The sequence below is a fragment of the Diaporthe batatas genome (assembly GCF_019321695.1).
Source record: "Diaporthe batatas strain CRI 302-4 chromosome Unknown Contig00015, whole genome shotgun sequence".
NCBI classification, from domain to species: domain Eukaryota; kingdom Fungi; phylum Ascomycota; class Sordariomycetes; order Diaporthales; family Diaporthaceae; genus Diaporthe; species Diaporthe batatas.
The window spans coordinates 593,025-612,337 of record NW_025408562.1 but is presented as its reverse complement, the minus strand read 5'-3'; the positions used below and the strand labels follow the sequence as shown (position 1 = coordinate 612,337).

The following is a 19,313-nucleotide window of genomic DNA, read 5'->3' as shown; positions in this document are numbered from 1 at the left end:
CAGCCAGGGGAGCCCTCATTGAGCAGTCCAGAACACCGTGCCGTTCTGGTTCATTAAACACACATCACGACGTTGTCGAATGACGTTGGACTGGCAGGAAGGAGTGCCGGGTTCCATGTCATAATTACTCGAGCGGCCGCTGGCTGCCTGCGACCATATATCTCAGGGGTAAAAAGGAAGAAAAGAAGGTTGATCCTTAAGTCGTCATCTGGAACGCCATCTTCCCCGCCCCCGCCGACAACTTACGTTCCTGGGTGTTTGTTTCTGCGAATAAATAGGAATACATATTAGCTACAAATCCATCCCCAAAGATGTGTTCACCAGTATCCCTCTGTCAAATACACCATCACTCGGCTGGCATTCATTTGATGCATAGGGATGAAGATGCAAGACGTGAACGATATTCCCCCAAGAGCCATCCGTTTTATTTTTCTGTTCAGTCTCTGGGTGCATGAAGAAGGAAAATGCTACGCCGTCCTCTCATAAGACCTAATGATCGAGCACGGACAATCTGTGTAGCCTGCAGCGGAGTTACTGCTCGTTGAGGTGCCAGGAGAATGGCTCGGTCCCAAGGCCGCCGAGTGTCTCAGAATACTGTGTGGATGAAAGACTGCGGATAATTTATCACTTTCATGGTGAGCTCAGTGGGTAGCACCGGCACGTCAGCGCAAGCGGGTTAAGACGTCTCTCATGTATCACCACAGTGTGTATGTTTGGTCCGAGCAAACAAGCAAGCGATGAACTTCCATGGCTACGCAAATATTACTCATTCCTAGGTCCTAATTTACTACCACTACTACCACTAGTAAACCACAACACGCACGTAAACACTGGTGCAAGCCAAAGAATGCAATTTGTGATATGGCCAGAACGCCTGCGGATGCTCCCCCATGTTCGATGCAGCGACAATCCCCAGACTCGGCAGGTTCGTGAGAACCCACCCACACTAAAGAAAAGCCAGAATCAACAACATGCTCAGCACAGCATAGCACAGCCCAGTCTTGTTACTTTGATGAACCAATCCCCTCCCGTCTCTGCATCCGACTCCGCTCAGACCTTGAAGCTCTTGCTGCCCTCCACGAGCCCGGCGGCGAACTTGGTTATCACCGCCCAGGAAGGCGCGTACTGTATGGCCTCGTCGAGAGCAGGGATGGTTCCTGGCGTGTTGAGGTCGCTCCAGATGCACGTGATGTTTCCATCCAGGCCGGCTGTGCTCCGCTTCAGCTCGTCGGGCGCCGCGACGAGCACTTCTTTGTCTCCGTCCTCGTGGTGAGTCTGATGCGTCTCTGCGGCCGACTCATCCCACTCCACATTCACCTCCCATGTTTTGTTCCAGTCCCGCCTCCACAAGTTGATCAGCGCGATGCCGCCCTCGGGTATAGTCCCAAACCGGTTGTCCCAGTCTGCGCCGCCCGCAACGACGAAATTCTTAATTGGGCGCTCAAACTTGAGGAAGCATGACTTGGTGTTCTTTGCGTTGATTGTAAACTTTGCTTGCCCAGGGCCGGTACGTGACACGTCGAGGTCCACGAGCTTCGCGTAGCCCAGCTGTGGAGGGACGCCATTTGGAAGGGTGTTGGCGACGTTCGGCGCAACGTCTTTTCCGTCATACAAGCAATCCGAGACATCCGCCCTGACCGTCGACTTACGACAGGTCACGTCCTTCCCTGAGGCAGAAGGGAGATCCGAGATAATAAGACGCAAGTATTCTTCTACGCCGCCAAGCCTGACGGTAGATTCTCCAGTATCGAGGTTGACGGTCTGTTGCCAGAAGGCCTTGTATTTGTTGTCCGCCGAGAATGGGAAGGCGACAAGATTGTAGATTAGTGTCGCGATGAATACGCAAAGTAGAACAAGAGGGATGTGATACGTGAGGCGATGGAAGAAAGGCATGAGAGGGAGCATCAGTAGTATCGTGGAGATCGCAACGAGCAGGTACGGGAACACGGCAGCCGAGCCTTCGATGCCTGTCTGACGGGTAGCATCAACCAGGAACAAACCATTCTGGGCCGTCAAGATGATCATGAACGGGCCGAGAATCAGGAACTGAATAAACCAGGTCCATGATGGGAGATTCTTGGACCAAGGTTGCTCGCCTCCATAGACCTGCTCATTCTCAGGAGTCTTTTTCTTGGTTGCAGAGTCAGTTATGGCTGCAATCGAACGGCGATACCTAGTCGCGAATGTCCTCTGTGAGTCTTCGCCACGGCCGCTTCTCCCAAGAAGGGGTGTGGTCGCATCTGGCGCCTCCCTTCCGGACTCGCGATCAGCAGCCTCGTCGGATGCCATACTGTCGGCTTCGTCAGGACCCGGGGCGATTATAGCATCGGAGCTTGGGACCTGCTCGAGATGGTCGTGGGTCTCGTGTTCTTCCCTGAGCTGCTGGCCGTACGTCTTCATGTTCGGCAGGGCAAAGAGCTCGAGGAGCGAGGTGACTGCCGTCAAGAACAAAGCTGACTGCAGAAACACGAAAGGGTAGCCTGCTGCAATATCGAAACGGTCTTCGAAGACTGTCACTGCCACGAGCACAGCCCATGCCAATGCGAATAGCCAAATATTGACATAGCCCCGATGGAGAGCGCTCGGTCTCGCCACATGTGCGCCTCTCATGATGCACCAAAAGGCAAAATAGCCCAGTGAAACGAACATTGCCCAGCTGAAGCCCAGTCAGCCAAATGAAACACGGCAGTATGGGGAACAACTCACACTGAATATTGGCTGCTGTGAACAATATAAGGATTGAACTTCCGGACAAGGAACGCTGCGCCGAATAGAAGCGCGCCGGAAACGCTGATGGCCAGAGGGAATCGGAAGATGCCTCTGAGACCGCCAATTTTGACTCGTTCGTAATCTCCTGAATCAGGGCTTGGCTGCTCGTAGATGTTCACCCTGTTAGAGAAGAAGTAGTATTTCGCTTTCTTCTGGAGGAGATATGTGAGGAATATGAGAATGAGTGGCGTCGCTATGAGCAGTGTCAAGGACCATGCGAACATGGCTCTCAAGTTGAAGAGCACAAAGCCTTTGCCAAACAGGTCAAACCATACTGCCTTGCTGCCTTTACCGTTAGGCACAACACTGGATGTGTCCTCTGCCACTTCCCCGCTGAAGGTTCTATCTGTGAGGTCTTTCATCGTAGCGATTGATGAAGATAGCATGTGCCAGAGACTGGCTCGGCTCGCATGTCTCGTGTCGTCCTCCTTGGTATGATACCTCGATCGTGGCTTATAGAAGGCCATATCGAGACCTCTCTGGCCGTAAACACCATTGAAAATAACATAATCAGTCTGACTCTTGATTGCTCCCAAGGAGAAACTGTCAGAGCTGATGACAGTGGAGAGTGGTTTTGGCGACTTGGCATAGGCGCCCATGACATCCCTATCCGAGGCACGGAAAAGCGTGGCACGACCACCAGCACCAGCACCCTCGAGGTTCAAGAATGTATGCACAAAAGGCAGCAGTGGGCTGTTTCCAAAAGCCGTAGCCCCGTAGAGGAAGTCCTCCTCTCCATTGTTCAACAGCGCGACGATGCCGTGCTTGGGCTGATGGCCTGGGGTCGTAAAGTGTTTGATCAGCTGAAGGATAGTCACGACGCCCATGCCATCGTCAGTTGCGCCGAACCCGGTAGAGACCCTGAGAGGATATCAGCCAAAGACGATGAGTCCATGAGTGTCGCAGTGAGTCTTACGAGTCGTAATGCGCGTTCACCAAGACCCCTCCTTTCCCGATGGGCAGTTTCAAATGGTTACGTTTTCGCTTCCACCACTCCCCTTCTTCATCGAGAGAGCCACGGATGTAGACGATCACGTTGGTGCCCTCAAAGTAAGCGGCACTGCCAGGCGCGCCCTCTGCGGGCGGGCGAGATCCAGGGAGGGCGCCAAACCGAAAGGTCACATTGGACATCAAGTCATTGAATACGGTCACATTATGACTGGATTCTTCCGATCGGCTGTCTGACAGCTTCAGAGATCTGATCGAGTAGTTTGATCTGGCCGTACTCATGTTAGTTGTGTGGTCCGTGGGTATCTGGAGAGACAGGTCTCACGGTCTCTTGCCGATAGTCTCCTCTGTAACCCAGTCGACATCATTCCCGTCAAGGATCTGCTGGATTCGTAAGAGAAGCCAGTTCCGGACCTCGTCGTTCTTGTGGCTGTTGTACGGGTGGTAGCCCTGGGTCAGACTAGCCAGGTCGTGCCAGCTTTCGGTCAGGTTGATGCCGGCGTAGGGGCTAGGGTTGGATGGTGGTCGTGGCACGGTTTCATTCAGGATGATAATAGGGATGAGGAGAGCGAGATAGACGATAGTGGTCCATATCGTTACCTGGGCGGGACGGAAAGCGAACGGATTCATGGTCGATGCTGTCACAACCTTGGAAGAGCAATTTGCAGCCCCGCAGGAGCTAGCCCTACACAACGACCGAGTGGTGCCGAGTCAACACGGCGATTGTGTCCCGAGAGTGATTCCCTGGGTTCTGGAGAGGGCTTGTCGAGGCACCTAGTTCATGGTGAATTATGGTCACAAGGCAAACGGGACGAGTCGTGGTAACAAAGGGGGCTGGCCAGCAAGAAGTCTAAAACATGCAATTGTGCAATGCAGTGGGGCGAGCCCACCAGAACAATATCCTTTTGGAGTTCACCTGGATGGAAACACACAGGGCGGCAGAAGGCAGTGAGAGGGGCAGGCTGCTAGGTAGCTAATACGATTGCGGCGAGGTTATGATAATCGATAATCGGTTGGACGAGCTCGGATTCCGTTTCGACGGGGACGATTCCTCGGGTCCTGGGGCTGAGATCCGCGCTTGCCCTCAAGACGCGATGTCTGGTTGACGTATGTAGGACGGGGTGGTGCCACCAGCTGCAGCTGCAATCCATGAACTTCCTGATTGCTGGGCAGGTGATGGTGGTGGGTGGTTGGTGGCTGGACTCGTCACCTCGCAGTTGGACCCTACCTGCCCCGCATGAGCTCGAGGTGGCCCAAGCTCCCTCGGCCGAAGGTACTAGTAGCAGCTGCGGTGGCTTCGCGGCCTTCAACTACGGAGTGGAAGCCTAACTAACTCATTCCGCAGCCTGCTCGAGATCACGACCATGTTACGTGATGCACTGGTTCCACAGGTCTACGGTAGGTGATGGGAACATTTCAACCACACTGGGCAAGTCTCACTCGGCGGGCCAGGGACTTCCACACAGATGCCATTAACTACCAAAACATGATTTTTATTGCATTAGTAGAAGCTGCCTATCATACAGTCAGTACCATTGAGGCCCAATTTGTGCCATTCGTTCGGTCAGTCAGTCAGTCTTTATTGCCCTGGAACTACGCGGCCGCGGGATGCCAACGGCATTTCCTGCTGGTGAGCACGACGAGCGAATAAAACTGGAATCCAAGTATCTCGGCCTGGTGTCAGTGGCGGGACGCAAGTCGAAGCTGGCTGCGCTGCTGGTGTGTTCCTCAGGCACCCGGCGGTGGGGGAGGAGGAGGCTGGTTGCTGGGTGGCGGCGGCGGTGCGCCCTCGCTCGGGGGCGGCGGAGGTGGCGGAGGCGCTGCACCTCCAGAGAACTGCTGAATCAACGCCGTGAGGTTATCAGCTGGCGGTGCAGGAGGCGGAGGTGGTGCCCCAAGACCTGGAGGCGCGCCATAGCCGCCTGGATATCCACCGTATGCCGGCGGGGCGCCAGGGGCTTGCTGCCACGGAGCGGTGCCGGGCGGCGCCGACCCACCGTAGCCGCCTTGACCACCAGGAGCTTGGTGCCAGGGCGCTGTGCCTGGGGCTGCCGAGCCATAGCCATTGCTCTGGCCGCCACCATAGTAGCTATCACCACCATGGTGGTCATGGTTCCGCTCACGTCGGTCCCGAGCCCACGGGGCAGGACCGCCCGAGCCTCTCTCGCCACCTCCTCCGCCGCCATCGTGGTGATCACGGTCGTTGTTGCGGGATCGCCAGGGAGCAGGTCCTCCTGTAGGTCCTCGCTGCCACGGCTTGGCATCACCGTTGCTGTGGGAGCCAGGTCCGGCCTCGATACGCGCGGGTGCTGTTCCGCCGCCGAGTTCAGCCATGAATTGCTAGTGATCGTTGTCAGTAACAGTCGTCTGCACCCTTACGAGCGGGCGATAACCTACCTCGTAATCGGCGTCGTCTTCTCCACCTCCGCCGATCCGTCCCTGGGCGGCCCGTGGGCCATCATTGCGCCAGCTTGCGCCTCTCTGCCTGTCAGGACAATCGCGCGCCATGTGGCCAGCGTTGCCACACACTCGACAGATGATGCTGGCTGTGAAGTTCTGCTTCTCAGGGCAGTCATACTTGCGGTGTCCGATCTGACCGCAGTTCTGGCAAGCCTGGTTTTCATCGTCACGCAGGGTTCCGTTCAGAGCAGCGAGCTCACGCAGCTGGTTACGCTTCAGTTCGTTTTGGCCCTCGGGAATGGAAGCAGCCTGTATGTAGGTGTCAGTATTTGCGCGTCAGAATAAGGTGGAGAGGGGACTACTCACGGTTTCGATGACATTGTGGATCAGTTTCTTGGCCTTGTTCACCTTGTCTTCGGTGTCGGCCATGATCAAGCAGTGAAGGTCCTCTTCCTGGTTACTGGCGTGAGCTGCATCGGAGCGACCCTTGCCCTCCTTGACGGAGCCCTTGCCACGAATGGCGATTTTTGCACCCGATTCGGTCTCCATCTTCTTCAAAGTGTTGCCACGAGGGCCGATGAGTAAGCCAACTTAAAACAGGGAGAGCTAAGTGTTAGTATCGTCATCAAGTATGGAGGGCATTTAGAAACACGGTTTCGTTCAGTAGGGCAGGCCTGCGAGGCACCACTGCCGAGGTACGCCACCTGGAGCCACGCCAGGTTGCGGGGAGGGAGAACATGGTTAGAGAGGTTAGAGGGTTAGCAATCATACTGAAGTTGATTTCCGGATAGTCATTGACCGGCACATAGACCTTCTCCTGGGTCTTGGTGGGCCGTCTGTAGTCCTGCGGCGGGTGGTAGTTCGGGATGGTCTTCATCGCCTTCTCGATGAGTTTGTGACGTTCATCCTCCAGGCGCTTTCGGTATCGGTATTCTCTGGTGTTGACACGGCGACCGTGGTTGTCGTATTGCGGAGCAGGGGACGGGGATCTGGAAGCATTTGGTCAGCATCTGAGCAGCACCAACAGCGTCAAGAGGCGGAGCAAGAACTCACCTGTCGCCATCGGCAGGCACGACATCATCGATCTTCAGCTTCTGGCTGATCTCTTCGATTCGCAGGTGGAGGGTGTATGCCTCGAGCTGCTCGCTGGTCATGTTGGCGACGATGGCAGTGGGCAGCCCCATGAGGCCGGCGGCCTTGTTCTCGTTGGCGTCGCCCCATCGGTTTCGCTTCTTGCGACGACGAGGTCCATCGGCCTCGGTGCCTAGGTGGCGGTCAGTGTCTGGTGCCCATGGTCCTGGCAATCCCGTTGTACACATACGAGGCTCGGGACTGCGACCGCGCTTCAATTCGCGATCGCCTCCGTTGTTGGAAAAGCTGTCACTTCGGGCTTCGGGCTCGTTAGACTCGCCGCCGAATCTGCGCTTTCCCAACGGGATGTTGTTGGAACCAGTAATTCCCTGATTTCTCCAGGCCATTTTGTCGCTTCGTTGCCTCTTGGAGGCAGGTGAAAATGATGCTTTAGGGTGCAGTCGATGCACGGTGTTGGCAGGTGGATGGCTGAAGCTGCAGACGGGAAACTGAAAAGTTGCTAGCGAGGCAATGGGCATTTCCGATCGGGAGCCTGCCTGCTCCAGCGGCTCCACCCGGAAATCATTGGCCTAGCGCAGAATGGGGCCTGCCGGCTTTTCGTTAGCGCGTGCCGAGCTCTCAACCGGTACCAAAACTGAGCGAGAGGCCTAACAGGGCGCGGGTGCCCACTGTGGTCTTTTAGCATAGCAACCTGTAGACACTGAAGAGCCCGTCACGAATCCATATGAAATCCATGTTTGCTAACATACCACCTGCAGTAAGGTATACCTCTGTCCCTTCATATCAGGCCGGTGGCTCGTTTTGAAACGAACTCCAGCTTTCCATCTCTGCAGTAGATTCTCGTGCTGCCCCAACACGTCTGTCAAGTTGTCACAGATCCAGCTCCTTATGCAGCCAAGATTTCGGCTTCATCTACATGGGCATAGCCCGTACTATATCTCAAGACTTCAAGTTCAGGGAACAAGTACGCCTAACCCAGTTGGAATCGTGCTTCGTGATCCCATCTTCTCGGGACTACGTAACATACAAGGGTGTCCAAATTCATGATGATGACATCGTGTTGCAGGTATGTGTAACGAGTGTTTCCTCGATCCTGCATACCTAGGTAGCTCTCAAATCGCCATCTTCCATTCCATGACGTGGCACCTCGCAGTCTCCACGGAAAGGATATCTCTCGTTTGCCCGTGTAGCTACATCAAGTATGCGCTTATTTAGCAGCATCCTCCTTCATGCCTGCCTGCACCCACGCACGGCCCGCAACTGAGAGCTTCTCGAGCTCCTCCTCCGGCAGCTCGGCCATCTTGAAGGCCTTGTGCTCGGTGGGCACATGCCGGCCCTTCTCGAACCCGGGCCGCTCAAGCAGCGTGTAGAGCCACTTCTTGAGGTGGGGGAACTCGTCGATATCGACACCTGCCCACTCTTTTGGAGGCGGGGTTGCACGGTTCAGCAAATGGGAAATCGTGAGGGGGGTGTCCTAATAAGAGCGGGAAACTCACTGGCTGAAGCAACCCAGCCCCAGGAAGAGATGTCTGCAATCGTCAGACGGTCACCGACGATGAACCCAGACTTGCTCTTCGCAAGGGCCGTGTCGAGCACACGGTACAGCCGTCGTGTCTCGTTCTGGTACCGAGACATGCCGTATTGGATCTTCTCGGGCGCATATCCTGTAAACAAGTTCAGAATGGGAGCCAGCCTCATAGGCAACGATATATGGTGCAGGTGTCATACTTGTGAAGTGGTTGGCTTGGCCCTGCATGGGACCTAGACCGGCATTTTGGAAGAAGAGCTACCAGTCGTGTCAGTCTTCTGAGACATGGGCTACGTGTGAGGCCTGTCACAAACCCAGTTATTGGTCTCGTAGTACTCCTCCGAGCCGTGAGGATAGGAGAGCTTATGGTCCTTGTCATACTTGTCGACGAGGTACAGCAGGATCGAGCCGCTCTCAAACAGCCTGATGGTCTTGTCTCCAAGCTTGTCCGTGAGGGCGGGAATCTGAGAGCCGGCTTAGCTGGGCTCCCGACGGCCTGCAACCACAATGGCTCCGCCACTCACCCTTCCATTTGGGTTGATCTCAAGGAACCAGTCCTCCTGTCGAGATGTCAGTTGCTGTCCAGGAGAGCCACATGCGCTCCAAGGGGCACCTCACCTTCTGTGTATTCTTGCTCAAGTCTATGGCAGTAGTCTGTTTGACCCGTCAACACTTGAACCTCACGCATGGGCAAGGGCCTCGGCGATCTGACCTTGTAAGACAGGCCAAGCTCCTCCAGCAGGATGGACACCTTGATCCCGTTGGGCGTGCCCGTAGTATCTATGAGAAACGTCAGGGAAATGAGTTCTTGGTGCCCTTTTTAGTCCGGACAATGGGCTCACAAAGGTGGATGTCGGATTCGCTGGCCATGTTGAGGTGCTGTTCGATTTTCTGGAGTCTTGCAGTCATTCCCTGGAAATGTCAAATTGGTCCACAGGCTCACTGCCCCTTTAAGTCAAACGCTCAAAGTTAATTCCACATACGCGCTTATAAATCAGACGCCTTTTGAGCGATGCCGACGATGCAATAAGTATGAGTTATGTAAGTCAGTCTCGTAAACCTGTCCTACGCGAGCGGGGGCCGAGCGATCTACAGGACAGCTACTGTAAGTGAATGACGCAGGCCCCGCTGCACGCAACGTGGACGCCCACGGTTTGAGCTTCTGTGCTGTACCTAGAATGTCGTAGTGACACTTCACTTCTCGAAGATGCTTTCCAAGCATTAGCCTCCTATTACTTCAGATGCAAAACTCCCAAGACCTCGACGTCTGAGCAATCGGCTCTTCCTGGACAAAGAACATGCTTAGTGCCCTAGCTTGCAGGAATTTTAGAAATGACTGTAGCGCAATGAGTTAAATCCGGTCCATCTAATCACATTCCTCTCAACTTCTGCCAACAATACAATACCACATATCTATATTAGGGCCCTTGCATTTCATTTGTGTGACAGTGCGCCCTCCTCAGCAACGCAACCTGTCATGGGGGCTGCTATTTTGTCAGCAACTCCCCGAATTGGTCATCATCGAACTCCCGTCTCAAGCAATACACTCCTCAAGTCACTTGTCGAGTACTGCAGATGAGCGATTATTTTGACTGTAGCGTGTATAGTACTTGACCGTGACTGTTGGGCAATCTCGCTCTAGCAAGCTCTGGAGCCCAATATTGTCAGAGACCTGTAGACTCGCACACGACTAGTTGTTTGGAGTATGTAGTACCAGTTCTTCTCCAGGCCCTCTGAGTTTCTCATTCATGATTATCACCGTTCGAGTTATCTGACTATACCATTGATCTTTAGTCACACCCTCACGTTCCTCCACAGATGGCCCAAGCAATGCCCAACGATGAGCGACGTCTTGCTGGGTAGGCCAGTCCCCAGCTTACCGATCCAACTGGTGGTGGACTCCCCATCCTGAGTGTCAGCCTCCCATTCACAACAACGCTATTTCCAGTGCTCAAACATCTGCAGGCAAGAGCGCCATAGTGGCAACTTGTCTGTGGAAATTCCTAGAGGACAAGACAGGGAGGATGGTCAACGAGTGCCCATGAACGTGTTCACTCGCAACCGAGAGCAGAGGATCTTCGCTGACAAGACGAGATGCATCATGCACCACGAACCGGAGTCGGGAGAACAGGCGGAGGCCGCCCAAGCACAAGTTGGTCTACTCGTCCTTGTCAGTGGAAGAATCACTCTAGAAGCTGTGCTCCTCCACCTCACCCTCCGCGTTCTCATAATCCTGGGAGGGTGTCCCTCCATGCATGATCACATCGTGGGTCACCTGCCCCATCAAGCCGAGGGAAAGTATGAACTGAGCGTGCCACTCATCGAGTAACTGGTCTTGTTCTTGTTCCGTATACCTCCGAAGCCATGCACGGCGCCTTCCTCCCTGGTTTCCAAGGTTCGCTTCTATTCCGCATCAATGATACGTCCGAGGACATACATAGCGCCTTTCTACAATGGTCAACTCTCCAAGACCCAGCGTTTAAGGAACATACAATACCGACAAAAGTGGTAAAAAATGCCTATGATATTCGCACGTAGACTCAGTTTTGTGGCGCACAGACATGGCTAACTTTAGAGGAGAGCACCATTCTCGACGGCTTCCCGCGGTATACACGGCAACATCCAGCCAGGCAGCGACCTCCTTACCGACCGTGAGGGACGCTTGGAGATCCGAGAGGATGATCAAATCATTCGTGAAACGGCGAGGGATGTATCTCTCTGATCGTTTTCACCATGCGTAGACCGCGACACACCCCCTTCAAGAACAACCTATGTTCTCCTCGAGTCCACCAATAAGGAAGGCACACAAGCATACATATTCAATATTCCAAAAATTTGTTCCAGTCAATCTAAATGTAACTTACTTCTCCTCCGCCCGTAAAGAAAGAGAGTGGAGAGTGGCAGGGCGAAAAACGGAGGGTACAAAAGTACCGCTAGCCAATCAGAGCGCCCCACCCAACCTCAACTCACCATGCACATCACCGCAACCAAGTGATTTTTATGCCCTTTCTAGTACAGATGGGCTGCTGATTCTTCTTCGCCTACTTAAAAACACTCCCTAGTTGACTAACTATAGCTATTACGGGTAGAAATAAATGTGGAGGACCTTGGTGGTGACAAAAAGGAGATTCAGGTGCTCGTGGCGTTATGGAAGGGAGGTACAACTAACACACAGCTAGCGCTTAGCTACCGAGGGCGCGCCCTCCAGAACTTAGACAAAACACCAAAAAATATACGCACTGCAACCCTATAGAACATTCGATTCGTGACCTATCGACAGCTCGGGTACGAGGGACGCCCTAGTTGAGTAGATGATGCACCGTATGGAGTCGCCATACATGTCCTCGGACGTATGCGGAATAGTAGCGAAACCAATTAAGTAGGTGGCAAGGACAGGGAAAGAAGTAGCAAAACACCAGGGCAGAAGCCACGATAGGGACAATGCACATGTGAGGAATTAAGGATGAGGATATTGTAGTTGATAACCATTTATTTCTATCGTATATGGTAAGCTAGTAGTATAAATCAATGTTGTCACACTAGGTATACACGTTCCCTATCCCCTCCGTTTTCCGCCCTGCAAATCTTCATTCTCTAAAATCATCCCTTCTCGACCGCCCTAAACATCGCTTCCAGGCACTGTCTTCTAGGAGGTTGCCCCATAGCGGTGTATACCAGGGGAGGCTATCTCCTGGGAGGGTGGTATCCAGCGGGAGGATGGTATCCCGGGGGAGGGTGGTATACCGGGGGAGGAGGTCCGGCCGGAGTGTGGTATCCGGTGGGAGGATGGTATCCCGGGGGAGGGTGGTATACCGGGGGAGGAGGTCCGGTCGGAGGGTGGTATCCGGTGGGAGGGCGGTATCCCGTAGGAGGGTATTCCATGGGAGAGTATTCTGCAGGAGAGTATGCTGCAAGAGTGTATACTGTGGGATGTGGTCCCATAGGAGGTTGTCCTGTGGGAGATAGTCCCATAGGAGGGTGTCCTGTAGGAAATTGCCCCATAGGGGTGTTAACCATAAGAGGGGGTCCCATGGGAGGTTGTTCCATAGGAAGGTGTCCTGTAGGAAATTGCCCCATAGGGGTGTTAACCATAAGAGGTTGTCCTGTGGGACGCTGTCCTGTGGGATGTTGTCTTAGGGGAGGCTGTCTGATGTGTGCTGGTCCTGTAGGTGGAGACTCTGTAGGTAGATGCCCCGTGGGCTGCTGGTTTGCCTGTATAGGCACAATCCCAAAAGCTTCATATATCTTCTGATCCAAGCCAGTCGCATCGTTCCATTTCAGAGTGCTTTCGTCTGAATTGTCGCAAAGACCTGTGACAGCGTTGTTTATCTGCTCTCCCAGCTCAGAGTGCAGATCTTCGTGTTGGGGCGTCTGAGAGCTGGTGGAAGACATAGATGCGTGAGATCCCATGATGGAAGTATTGAGACCTTTGAAGTGTAGTATTAATGAGATTCTTGGTGTTTGTTTGTCGGTCCAAGTAGAAGATGTCAAGAATAGAGGATTGATTATTTTTAGCTGTGGGGGTGAGGAGAAAGAAGAAAGAGTCAAAGAAGTAGGGGTGGTGATGAAGCACTAGGTGTAGAGCCACAAGCGATTTTCGACTTCTTTTTGGGAGAAATCAGAAGCACAGATCAGTCCAGACCACTGGCCTGTTTATATATGTTGGATTTCCTTCAATTCTTCTGCTCTTTCCAGCCGCTAACCATTCCGGCGCCTGAGGCACCTACTTAAGTAGGTAGGCCACTTCAGTCCCATCTCGTAAACTTTACCCAAAGGGGACGTGCTTGAAAGGTTGTACCAGTGACTCTGGCAAAAAGTTGCACCAGTGACTTAGGCATTCAAGTGGCTTTCTGTGACAGCACTGACTGGGCTTCACCCAGACTGGCACTAGTTGTTAAGCGGAGCGAGGAGTTTTCCTAGAGCGAAGAGGAAGGGCAACAACAAGCGAAGCTTTCTCTATTACTGTGCGATCCGATAAAATGTTTCTCGTGTACAGATTGATCAGAATCTGAATCTTGAATGGGATTTGTTTAATTAATGTATCTTTGTATGTACTGTATGTACCTGTGGAGTTGTGGTGTTGAGGAAGGAGTAGCTCTCGCCTCAAGTGCTAGCTCTTTCCGCTTCACCCCCAGGACACTGCGTTTTCCTCAAGCTATTCATAGGCGCCTTGAAGAGACTTATTGGCGACTACGCCTAGGTCCAAGCAAGAGGCACACCAAGTCAGCAGTCAAAGCACTATTTTTCAATTCTTAGCTGACGGGCCAGCTCGGCTCTCACCGACCCTCCGTGTGATTCCAGACGAACGTGAGCTAGTATCCATGATCTTCAGACAGAACTCCTTGAGGAGGCCTCCAAATGATGTTGGCTTGAGTTCTGAGGGTTTCTTGGCCTCGGCTCCGGGGCCAGAGTAGATCTGATCATGCTCGTCGATGTCTTCTTGCCACTCAGGGTCCTTGGGCACTTTGACCCAGTCCTCGTCAGATTTCTTCTTTCCACTGCCGCCTTGATCTTGAGCACTTGGAGGCATCTGGTTTGAGGGTTGCCAGTCCTGGGGTAGTAGTGGCTTTGTTTTGGAGTTCAATGTCTCTTGGTTGATAAAGGAGGGCTGGGTGTTAACTGTTTGTAATAGCCAATCAAGTCTAGTTCACGTCAGACTTGGGATTTTATCTCGTATTTTTTTTGTTTGTATCTAGTTACTTTGGCCCTGGTACATGAATTGAGGGTGAAGGTGAATTGCCACATTGTCACATTGTCACATGGGACAATAAGTCAGGGTGATTAGCTATGTGAGAAGGGGTGAGTGCTGGCACTTTAGATTGAATAGATGCCTGAGGATGCTGGGCCGGTCTGAATAGTGTATTGTTTGGTATGAAGTCTAAAAATAGTCAGATAGTCATGTTGTGGCCTGGTGTCTTTAAATGATGATGCTATAGATGAATCGGTTTGTATAGTGTGGTGTCGGCTCCTGACTAGGTACTTAGTACCTAAGTAGTCGTCCCCAGACCCGCTTAGTCTTCCCCAGGTTTCACAGGGCTGCAGTGGGTGGAGCACGAGCCGAATCGTACTTAGGTACCGAGTTTGATGAGCTCCAGTACAGTACCCATTACTGTACTCCATCGTGAATTCTGGGCCCACTGTAAGCAGATTTTGTTGCTGTTACTCCATAGTGCCAGCCCTAGTAGCCCACATGCCCACAGCAAACGCATGGCTGCCATTTGTGACTCACCCACAGAAATTTCTTCGTCTCAACCCACACACTTAAATGAGCAACAATGTGTTTTTCCAACAGCTACATAGCTCAGGGGAAGAGTGAGTTCATTCGTATCCATCCAAAATCAGCAATGTGTACTAACAAAATCAGGCGCCGGGCTCATAACCCGGAGGTCGCTGGATCGAAACCAGTTGTAGCTATCTGATTTCTCTTTTTGCTTTTTTCTGATCTTGTTCTGCCACCTCTTTTTGGTCACCTACTAACACACCAACCCACACTATGTGAACCTCAATTCCGTTTACACTTGATGAAGCCAGTGGAGCTCGGAGAAAGATTCATTTTATTATGTCCCTGGGTGTGAATTCTTGAGACTCTGTGGCAGGCATACGAAACGGTGATGCCCGTGATGTGGTCCGCGATGCCGCCTTTTTGATATGTCGCACCGCAGGAGACGCACCCGTTTCAATCCAGCAACCTCCAGGATATGAGCCCATCCTACAGACAGAGATGTTATCACCGGAAAGCAAACAATCTTGACTCCCCTCCAATGCCCAGTCGCCCCAGCTGGCAGCCTGTGCTCCTCAAGTCTGCAATGACGGCACATGCATTACAAGACTCAGTTTCGGGATTCAGCCAGCTGACTGTTGCTGATTCTGCTGATTCTTCGGAAGGGATCGGTCAGAAAAACCAACATTCCTGCATACCTAGGTACCAAGATACGTTGCTTACACGGTACAGCTGCAGGGACGACGGAGGATGTAGTCAGGATTTCAGCCTCAGAAATGGCTTAGACGCTGCGGAGACAGGGACCCCCCTTGCTCAAAATAGATCTGCAAGGCGACCTGCCACCCTCGGCCCACTGTCTCGGAAAAACGAGAGGGCCCCCCCCTGCAAAATGCCCCCTGTTCAAAAGTTAAACACTCCCTTTTAAAAGTAATTTCCTTTTAATAACTTTCTTAATACTTAACTTAAAAATGTATAAAAAATATATTTATAATCCTTATAAAAGTCTTTATAAGCTTAAATTTTTAAAATAATTTTTATTTAACGTTTATATATTACTAGGGTTGTAGGCTAAACTACTTAATAAGTTTATACACTTACTTATTTTATCAGCCTAGTAACCTCTATACTTTATATAAAAAAGATTTAATAATAAATACTTAAAAAATATTACTATATAGAAGTTTTAATAAGGAATATATATATATATTTTATATATTTTTAAGTTAAGTATTAATAGAGTTATTAAAAGAAGACTACTTTTTAATAAACCTTTAAAATTTTTGATAGGGGTAATAAAACAGGGGGGGGGCCAACTCTCGTTTTTCCGAGACAGCAGCCAAGAACTGCAGAGGGTCGTACTTGACAGGGGAGCTCGACTACTGAACTACTGCACGAGGCTTAAAGCATTGCAACTTCTTATCGATACCAAAATTTCCAGTCCTCCCCAAACACAACATCTGCGAACCACAAGCAAAATGGCAAAACAAAAGAGCAAAGGTATGTAGTTTCCTCATAGACACAGCAGAGCATGCCGTCTCCCAAAGTCACCGGCAAATTCCCACCCAAAAAAACTGACACCCCCCCACAGCGCCCTCCATCCACTCCCGCGCAGCGCGCCGGGCGACATCGCCCAGCATAAACACAGACAAGTCCCTGAAGGACGCCCGGCCGCCGCCCGAGTCGGCCGACGCGCGCCCCTCGGTCCTGGGGCTGCACCAGGCCGCGGGCGTGAGCAAGAAGACCAAGCGGGGCCGCAAGGCGGTGCTGAGCACGCGGGCGCGCAAGCGGCACGAGCGCGGGCTCGAGAGGGCCGAGGAGATCGTCGACCGCACCTCCAACAAGGTCCTCAAGAGCAAGAAGTCCGCCGCCAAGATCGCAGGCCGCAGCAGGGGGTGGGACGAGATCAACGCCCAGGCCGGCGCCGCGGGCGCGCGCGTCGGGGCGCTGGGGTCCAACAAGTTCGCGGGGCTGGCGGACGGCGGCGATGATGGTGATGAGGATGAGGATGTCGAGGAGCTGGACGACGAGATGTGGGAGGCGGACAAGGGCGGGCCTGTGGTGGCTCACCCGCCGCCCAAGTCCATGGCCGGGTCTAGGCATGCGCCTCCCGCGCCGCCGGCGCCCGAGGACGGCGATGAAGAGATCCTATGAGCATCCGCAGCATTTTGTCTTTGGGGTTTACGACAACAGGCGTTGGGGGGCTGATACCAGATGCAATACGATATCATCTTGTTTCTTTCATGGAATCCATACCAGGAACTGATCGTTTCAATCTCTCATACCGTTACTGTTCCTGGTGACTCGAAGCCGTGAAGACTGCCACCAGCCTGGCGAGGCTGATGGTCTTGGATGCATCGCACATCGCGTGTTGAACGACTACTTCAGCCAGCAAAGAATGGCCTGCCCTCTTCCCTCCCAAGACATCCATCCAACTAACAACTCTCAGACCGTCCCGGCGGCCCCTGCCCTTCGCGGCGGACCCGCCTTCCCATGACAACACCCACGGCGCCAGCATCCCCCACGCTCACACGATTGCGCCATCCCGCCTCATCCAAGGCCACACTCGAGGCTGACCCCGGCCGCAGACAGACCAATTCCGACGCCACGCTCGACGAGGGCGAGGTGTCCCACGACCCACTCGAGCCCGATGTAGCCGAGACCGCCGCCACCGTGTCCGAAGGCAGTGCCTGCGCCTGCGCCTGCGCCTGCGGATGTTGGTACTGGTATAGACCACCACCAGCACCACCACCATCACCAGAGTAATACCCACTATCACCCGAGTCCCGCACCCGCACCCACCGCACCGACCCCCTCAGGCTCCGGCGCCTCTCCAGCCCCCCGCCGGCGCCGCGGTGCACCACCCGGACAGCCTTATTACAGCGCAGATCCCGCACGACCACCACCTCAGCAGCAGCAGCATCCTCCTCGCCGCCACAGAGCCCCCACGGAGACCGCCGCCGCTGGCTGAGGACGTCGTCGGCCGACATGCGCCGCAGCCGCTTGACACCACCACCACCACCACCACCACCACCAGACAGGAGGACCCGCGCCACGACGCCCCAGATATCAAGCCCGCCGCCGCCGAGGAGCGCAAGCCGCGCCTGCACCGCGGGGCCCCGGATCTGCGGCGGCTTGGCGTTGGTGGTGGTGCTGCTGAAGGCGGCCGAGATCCCGTGGGACAGCTCCTCGGTGGTCGCGTCACGGGGCCGGTAGTCGGGCACGGCGGGCCTTGGTGGTCTCTGCCCTCCTTGTTGTTGGTGGTGGTGTGGCGTGGGGCTCCTCACGGCCGTGTCCCGTGAGGGCGGCGGCGGTGGTTCACCGGGTCCCAGACCGCGGGGTGGTTCAGGCTGGACTGTTGGTTCTTGGGTTTGTTGTGGCCGGGTAAGTTGCAGAGGGGCGACGACTGCTGAGCTATGGCGCATACTACCGTCCCTCCAAGTTTGATCCAAGGCTGATGGTGTCGCAGGCCGGTCCTGGTCCTGGCTCTGGCGCTGGCTCACCCTACCCCCTGTCGTGAACTGGGACTGTGGCCGATATGCGGTGAACCGTTGTCCCGTTACTTGGCTGAGCGGCGATGGGGTATACCGCGCCGCGGAGAAGCGGCCCGGAACATAGCTGCTGGCCCGAATGCTTGGAGGAGCCTGGCTCTGTCGGCGTCGCTCGTCCGGCCGAGGGCTGGGGGTATCTATCTCCTCACGCCCCGCCTGGGTTCCGGCATTGCGTCTTGCCGGTAAGAAGTCCGGTGGGACACTTGCATCATCGTTATCCTTGCCACCGCTGGCCCTCTCGGCATCCATGTCATGCTTGATCCGGGTGCAGTACATCATGAGGTGGCACGCGAGGAAGACGACCACGAGCAGGCCGGCGAGCACGCCAAAGGTGACTACTATGCCGCGGGGTGGGCGGCCGCCGGTGCTCAGCAGCGTCGTCGAGATGACGACGGTCAGGACGACGAAGAGGAATGGGATCCATCTGTACGTCACATCGCGTATGAGCCTGCGGGACCGTATGAGCTGGTCCATGTGGAACATGTTTGGACGAACCGGTTTAAGAGCGAGAGATAGGCATCAACAGGATTACGGCTTGTTGAACAGCGAGTTCGGATACCAAGCCTTCTTTTTCCGGGGCTGCCTTCCCGTTATGCCTTTTTATCATCAGTGTGAGGCTCATCTACAGTGGTCTTTTCTTTCATGTCGGTGTCAGACGGCCAGGCTCGCTGGGGGGAAGCCAGAAAGCCGTTGTAGGTCTGATTCTCGAGGGAAGTTTGAAACAGCTTTTGTTGTCGTTACAGGACAAACAACGCCGAGATCAACAATAATGCATGTTTGAGATCTCAGTCACTTGAACAATGATTAG

At 53.8% G+C, this 19,313-nt stretch overlaps 5 protein-coding genes across 5 annotated transcripts; 1 reads left to right on the top strand and 4 right to left on the bottom strand.

Moving 5' to 3' along the window:
- Positions 1 to 765: 765 nt before the first annotated feature.
- Positions 766 to 4,873, bottom strand: KVR01_011218 (uncharacterized protein). The gene is made up of 4 exons (XM_044784042.1): positions 4,043 to 4,873; positions 3,686 to 3,985; positions 2,707 to 3,630; positions 766 to 2,656 (listed from the first exon to the last, which is right to left on the bottom strand). Exons 1-4 carry the CDS (start codon positions 4,345 to 4,347, stop codon positions 1,051 to 1,053), a joined length of 3,135 nt encoding a protein of 1,044 aa, XP_044639593.1. The 5' UTR covers positions 4,348 to 4,873; the 3' UTR covers positions 766 to 1,050.
- A 299-nt stretch (positions 4,874 to 5,172) lies between these two features.
- On the bottom strand, positions 5,173 to 7,708 carry KVR01_011490 (uncharacterized protein). The gene is made up of 6 exons (XM_044786514.1): positions 7,439 to 7,708; positions 7,171 to 7,381; positions 6,889 to 7,106; positions 6,484 to 6,707; positions 6,115 to 6,426; positions 5,173 to 6,057 (listed from the first exon to the last, which is right to left on the bottom strand). Exons 1-6 carry the CDS (start codon positions 7,593 to 7,595, stop codon positions 5,446 to 5,448), a joined length of 1,734 nt encoding a protein of 577 aa, XP_044639865.1. The 5' UTR covers positions 7,596 to 7,708; the 3' UTR covers positions 5,173 to 5,445.
- A 319-nt stretch (positions 7,709 to 8,027) lies between these two features.
- KVR01_011411 (uncharacterized protein) lies at positions 8,028 to 9,763 on the bottom strand. The gene is made up of 8 exons (XM_044781687.1): positions 9,580 to 9,763; positions 9,450 to 9,517; positions 9,356 to 9,391; positions 9,262 to 9,297; positions 9,052 to 9,201; positions 8,938 to 8,995; positions 8,706 to 8,873; positions 8,028 to 8,628 (listed from the first exon to the last, which is right to left on the bottom strand). Exons 1-8 carry the CDS (start codon positions 9,644 to 9,646, stop codon positions 8,417 to 8,419), a joined length of 795 nt encoding a protein of 264 aa, XP_044639786.1. The 5' UTR covers positions 9,647 to 9,763; the 3' UTR covers positions 8,028 to 8,416.
- A 6,603-nt stretch (positions 9,764 to 16,366) lies between these two features.
- On the top strand, positions 16,367 to 19,206 carry KVR01_011380 (uncharacterized protein). The gene is made up of 3 exons (XM_044790917.1): positions 16,367 to 16,454; positions 16,546 to 18,338; positions 18,424 to 19,206. Exons 1-2 carry the CDS (start codon positions 16,433 to 16,435, stop codon positions 17,106 to 17,108), a joined length of 585 nt encoding a protein of 194 aa, XP_044639755.1. The 5' UTR covers positions 16,367 to 16,432; the 3' UTR covers positions 17,109 to 18,338; positions 18,424 to 19,206.
- Positions 17,505 to 18,988, bottom strand: KVR01_011395 (uncharacterized protein; the record flags this gene model as incomplete). Its single annotated transcript, XM_044786097.1, has 2 exons — positions 17,505 to 17,662; positions 17,728 to 18,988. 2 exons carry the CDS (start codon positions 18,986 to 18,988, stop codon positions 17,505 to 17,507), a joined length of 1,419 nt encoding a protein of 472 aa, XP_044639770.1.
- Positions 19,207 to 19,313: the final 107 nt, after the last annotated feature.

Coding starts and splice junctions, on each gene's coding strand:
- KVR01_011411 (XM_044781687.1), bottom strand. CDS start 9,646: ATGACTGCAAGACTCCAGAAAATCGAACAGCACCTCAACATGGCCAGC. Junction 9,392..9,449: donor AGCTTGGCCTGTCTTACAAG/GTCAGATCGCCG, acceptor CGGGTCAAACAG/ACTACTGCCATAGACTTGAG. Junction 8,996..9,051: donor ACTACGAGACCAATAACTGG/GTTTGTGACAGG, acceptor CACGACTGGTAG/CTCTTCTTCCAAAATGCCGG.
- KVR01_011380 (XM_044790917.1), top strand. CDS start 16,433: ATGGCAAAACAAAAGAGCAAAG. Junction 16,455..16,545: donor GGCAAAACAAAAGAGCAAAG/GTATGTAGTTTC, acceptor ACCCCCCCACAG/CGCCCTCCATCCACTCCCGC.
- KVR01_011218 (XM_044784042.1), bottom strand. CDS start 4,347: ATGAATCCGTTCGCTTTCCGTCCCGCCCAGGTAACGATATGGACCACT. Junction 3,986..4,042: donor GAGACTATCGGCAAGAGACC/GTGAGACCTGTC, acceptor GAGTACGGCCAG/ATCAAACTACTCGATCAGAT. Junction 2,657..2,706: donor CACAGCAGCCAATATTCAGT/GTGAGTTGTTCC, acceptor ACTGGGCTTCAG/CTGGGCAATGTTCGTTTCAC.
- KVR01_011490 (XM_044786514.1), bottom strand. CDS start 7,595: ATGGCCTGGAGAAATCAGGGAATTACTGGTTCCAACAACATCCCGTTG. Junction 7,382..7,438: donor CGGTCGCAGTCCCGAGCCTC/GTATGTGTACAA, acceptor ACCGCCACCTAG/GCACCGAGGCCGATGGACCT. Junction 7,107..7,170: donor GTGCCTGCCGATGGCGACAG/GTGAGTTCTTGC, acceptor AAATGCTTCCAG/ATCCCCGTCCCCTGCTCCGC.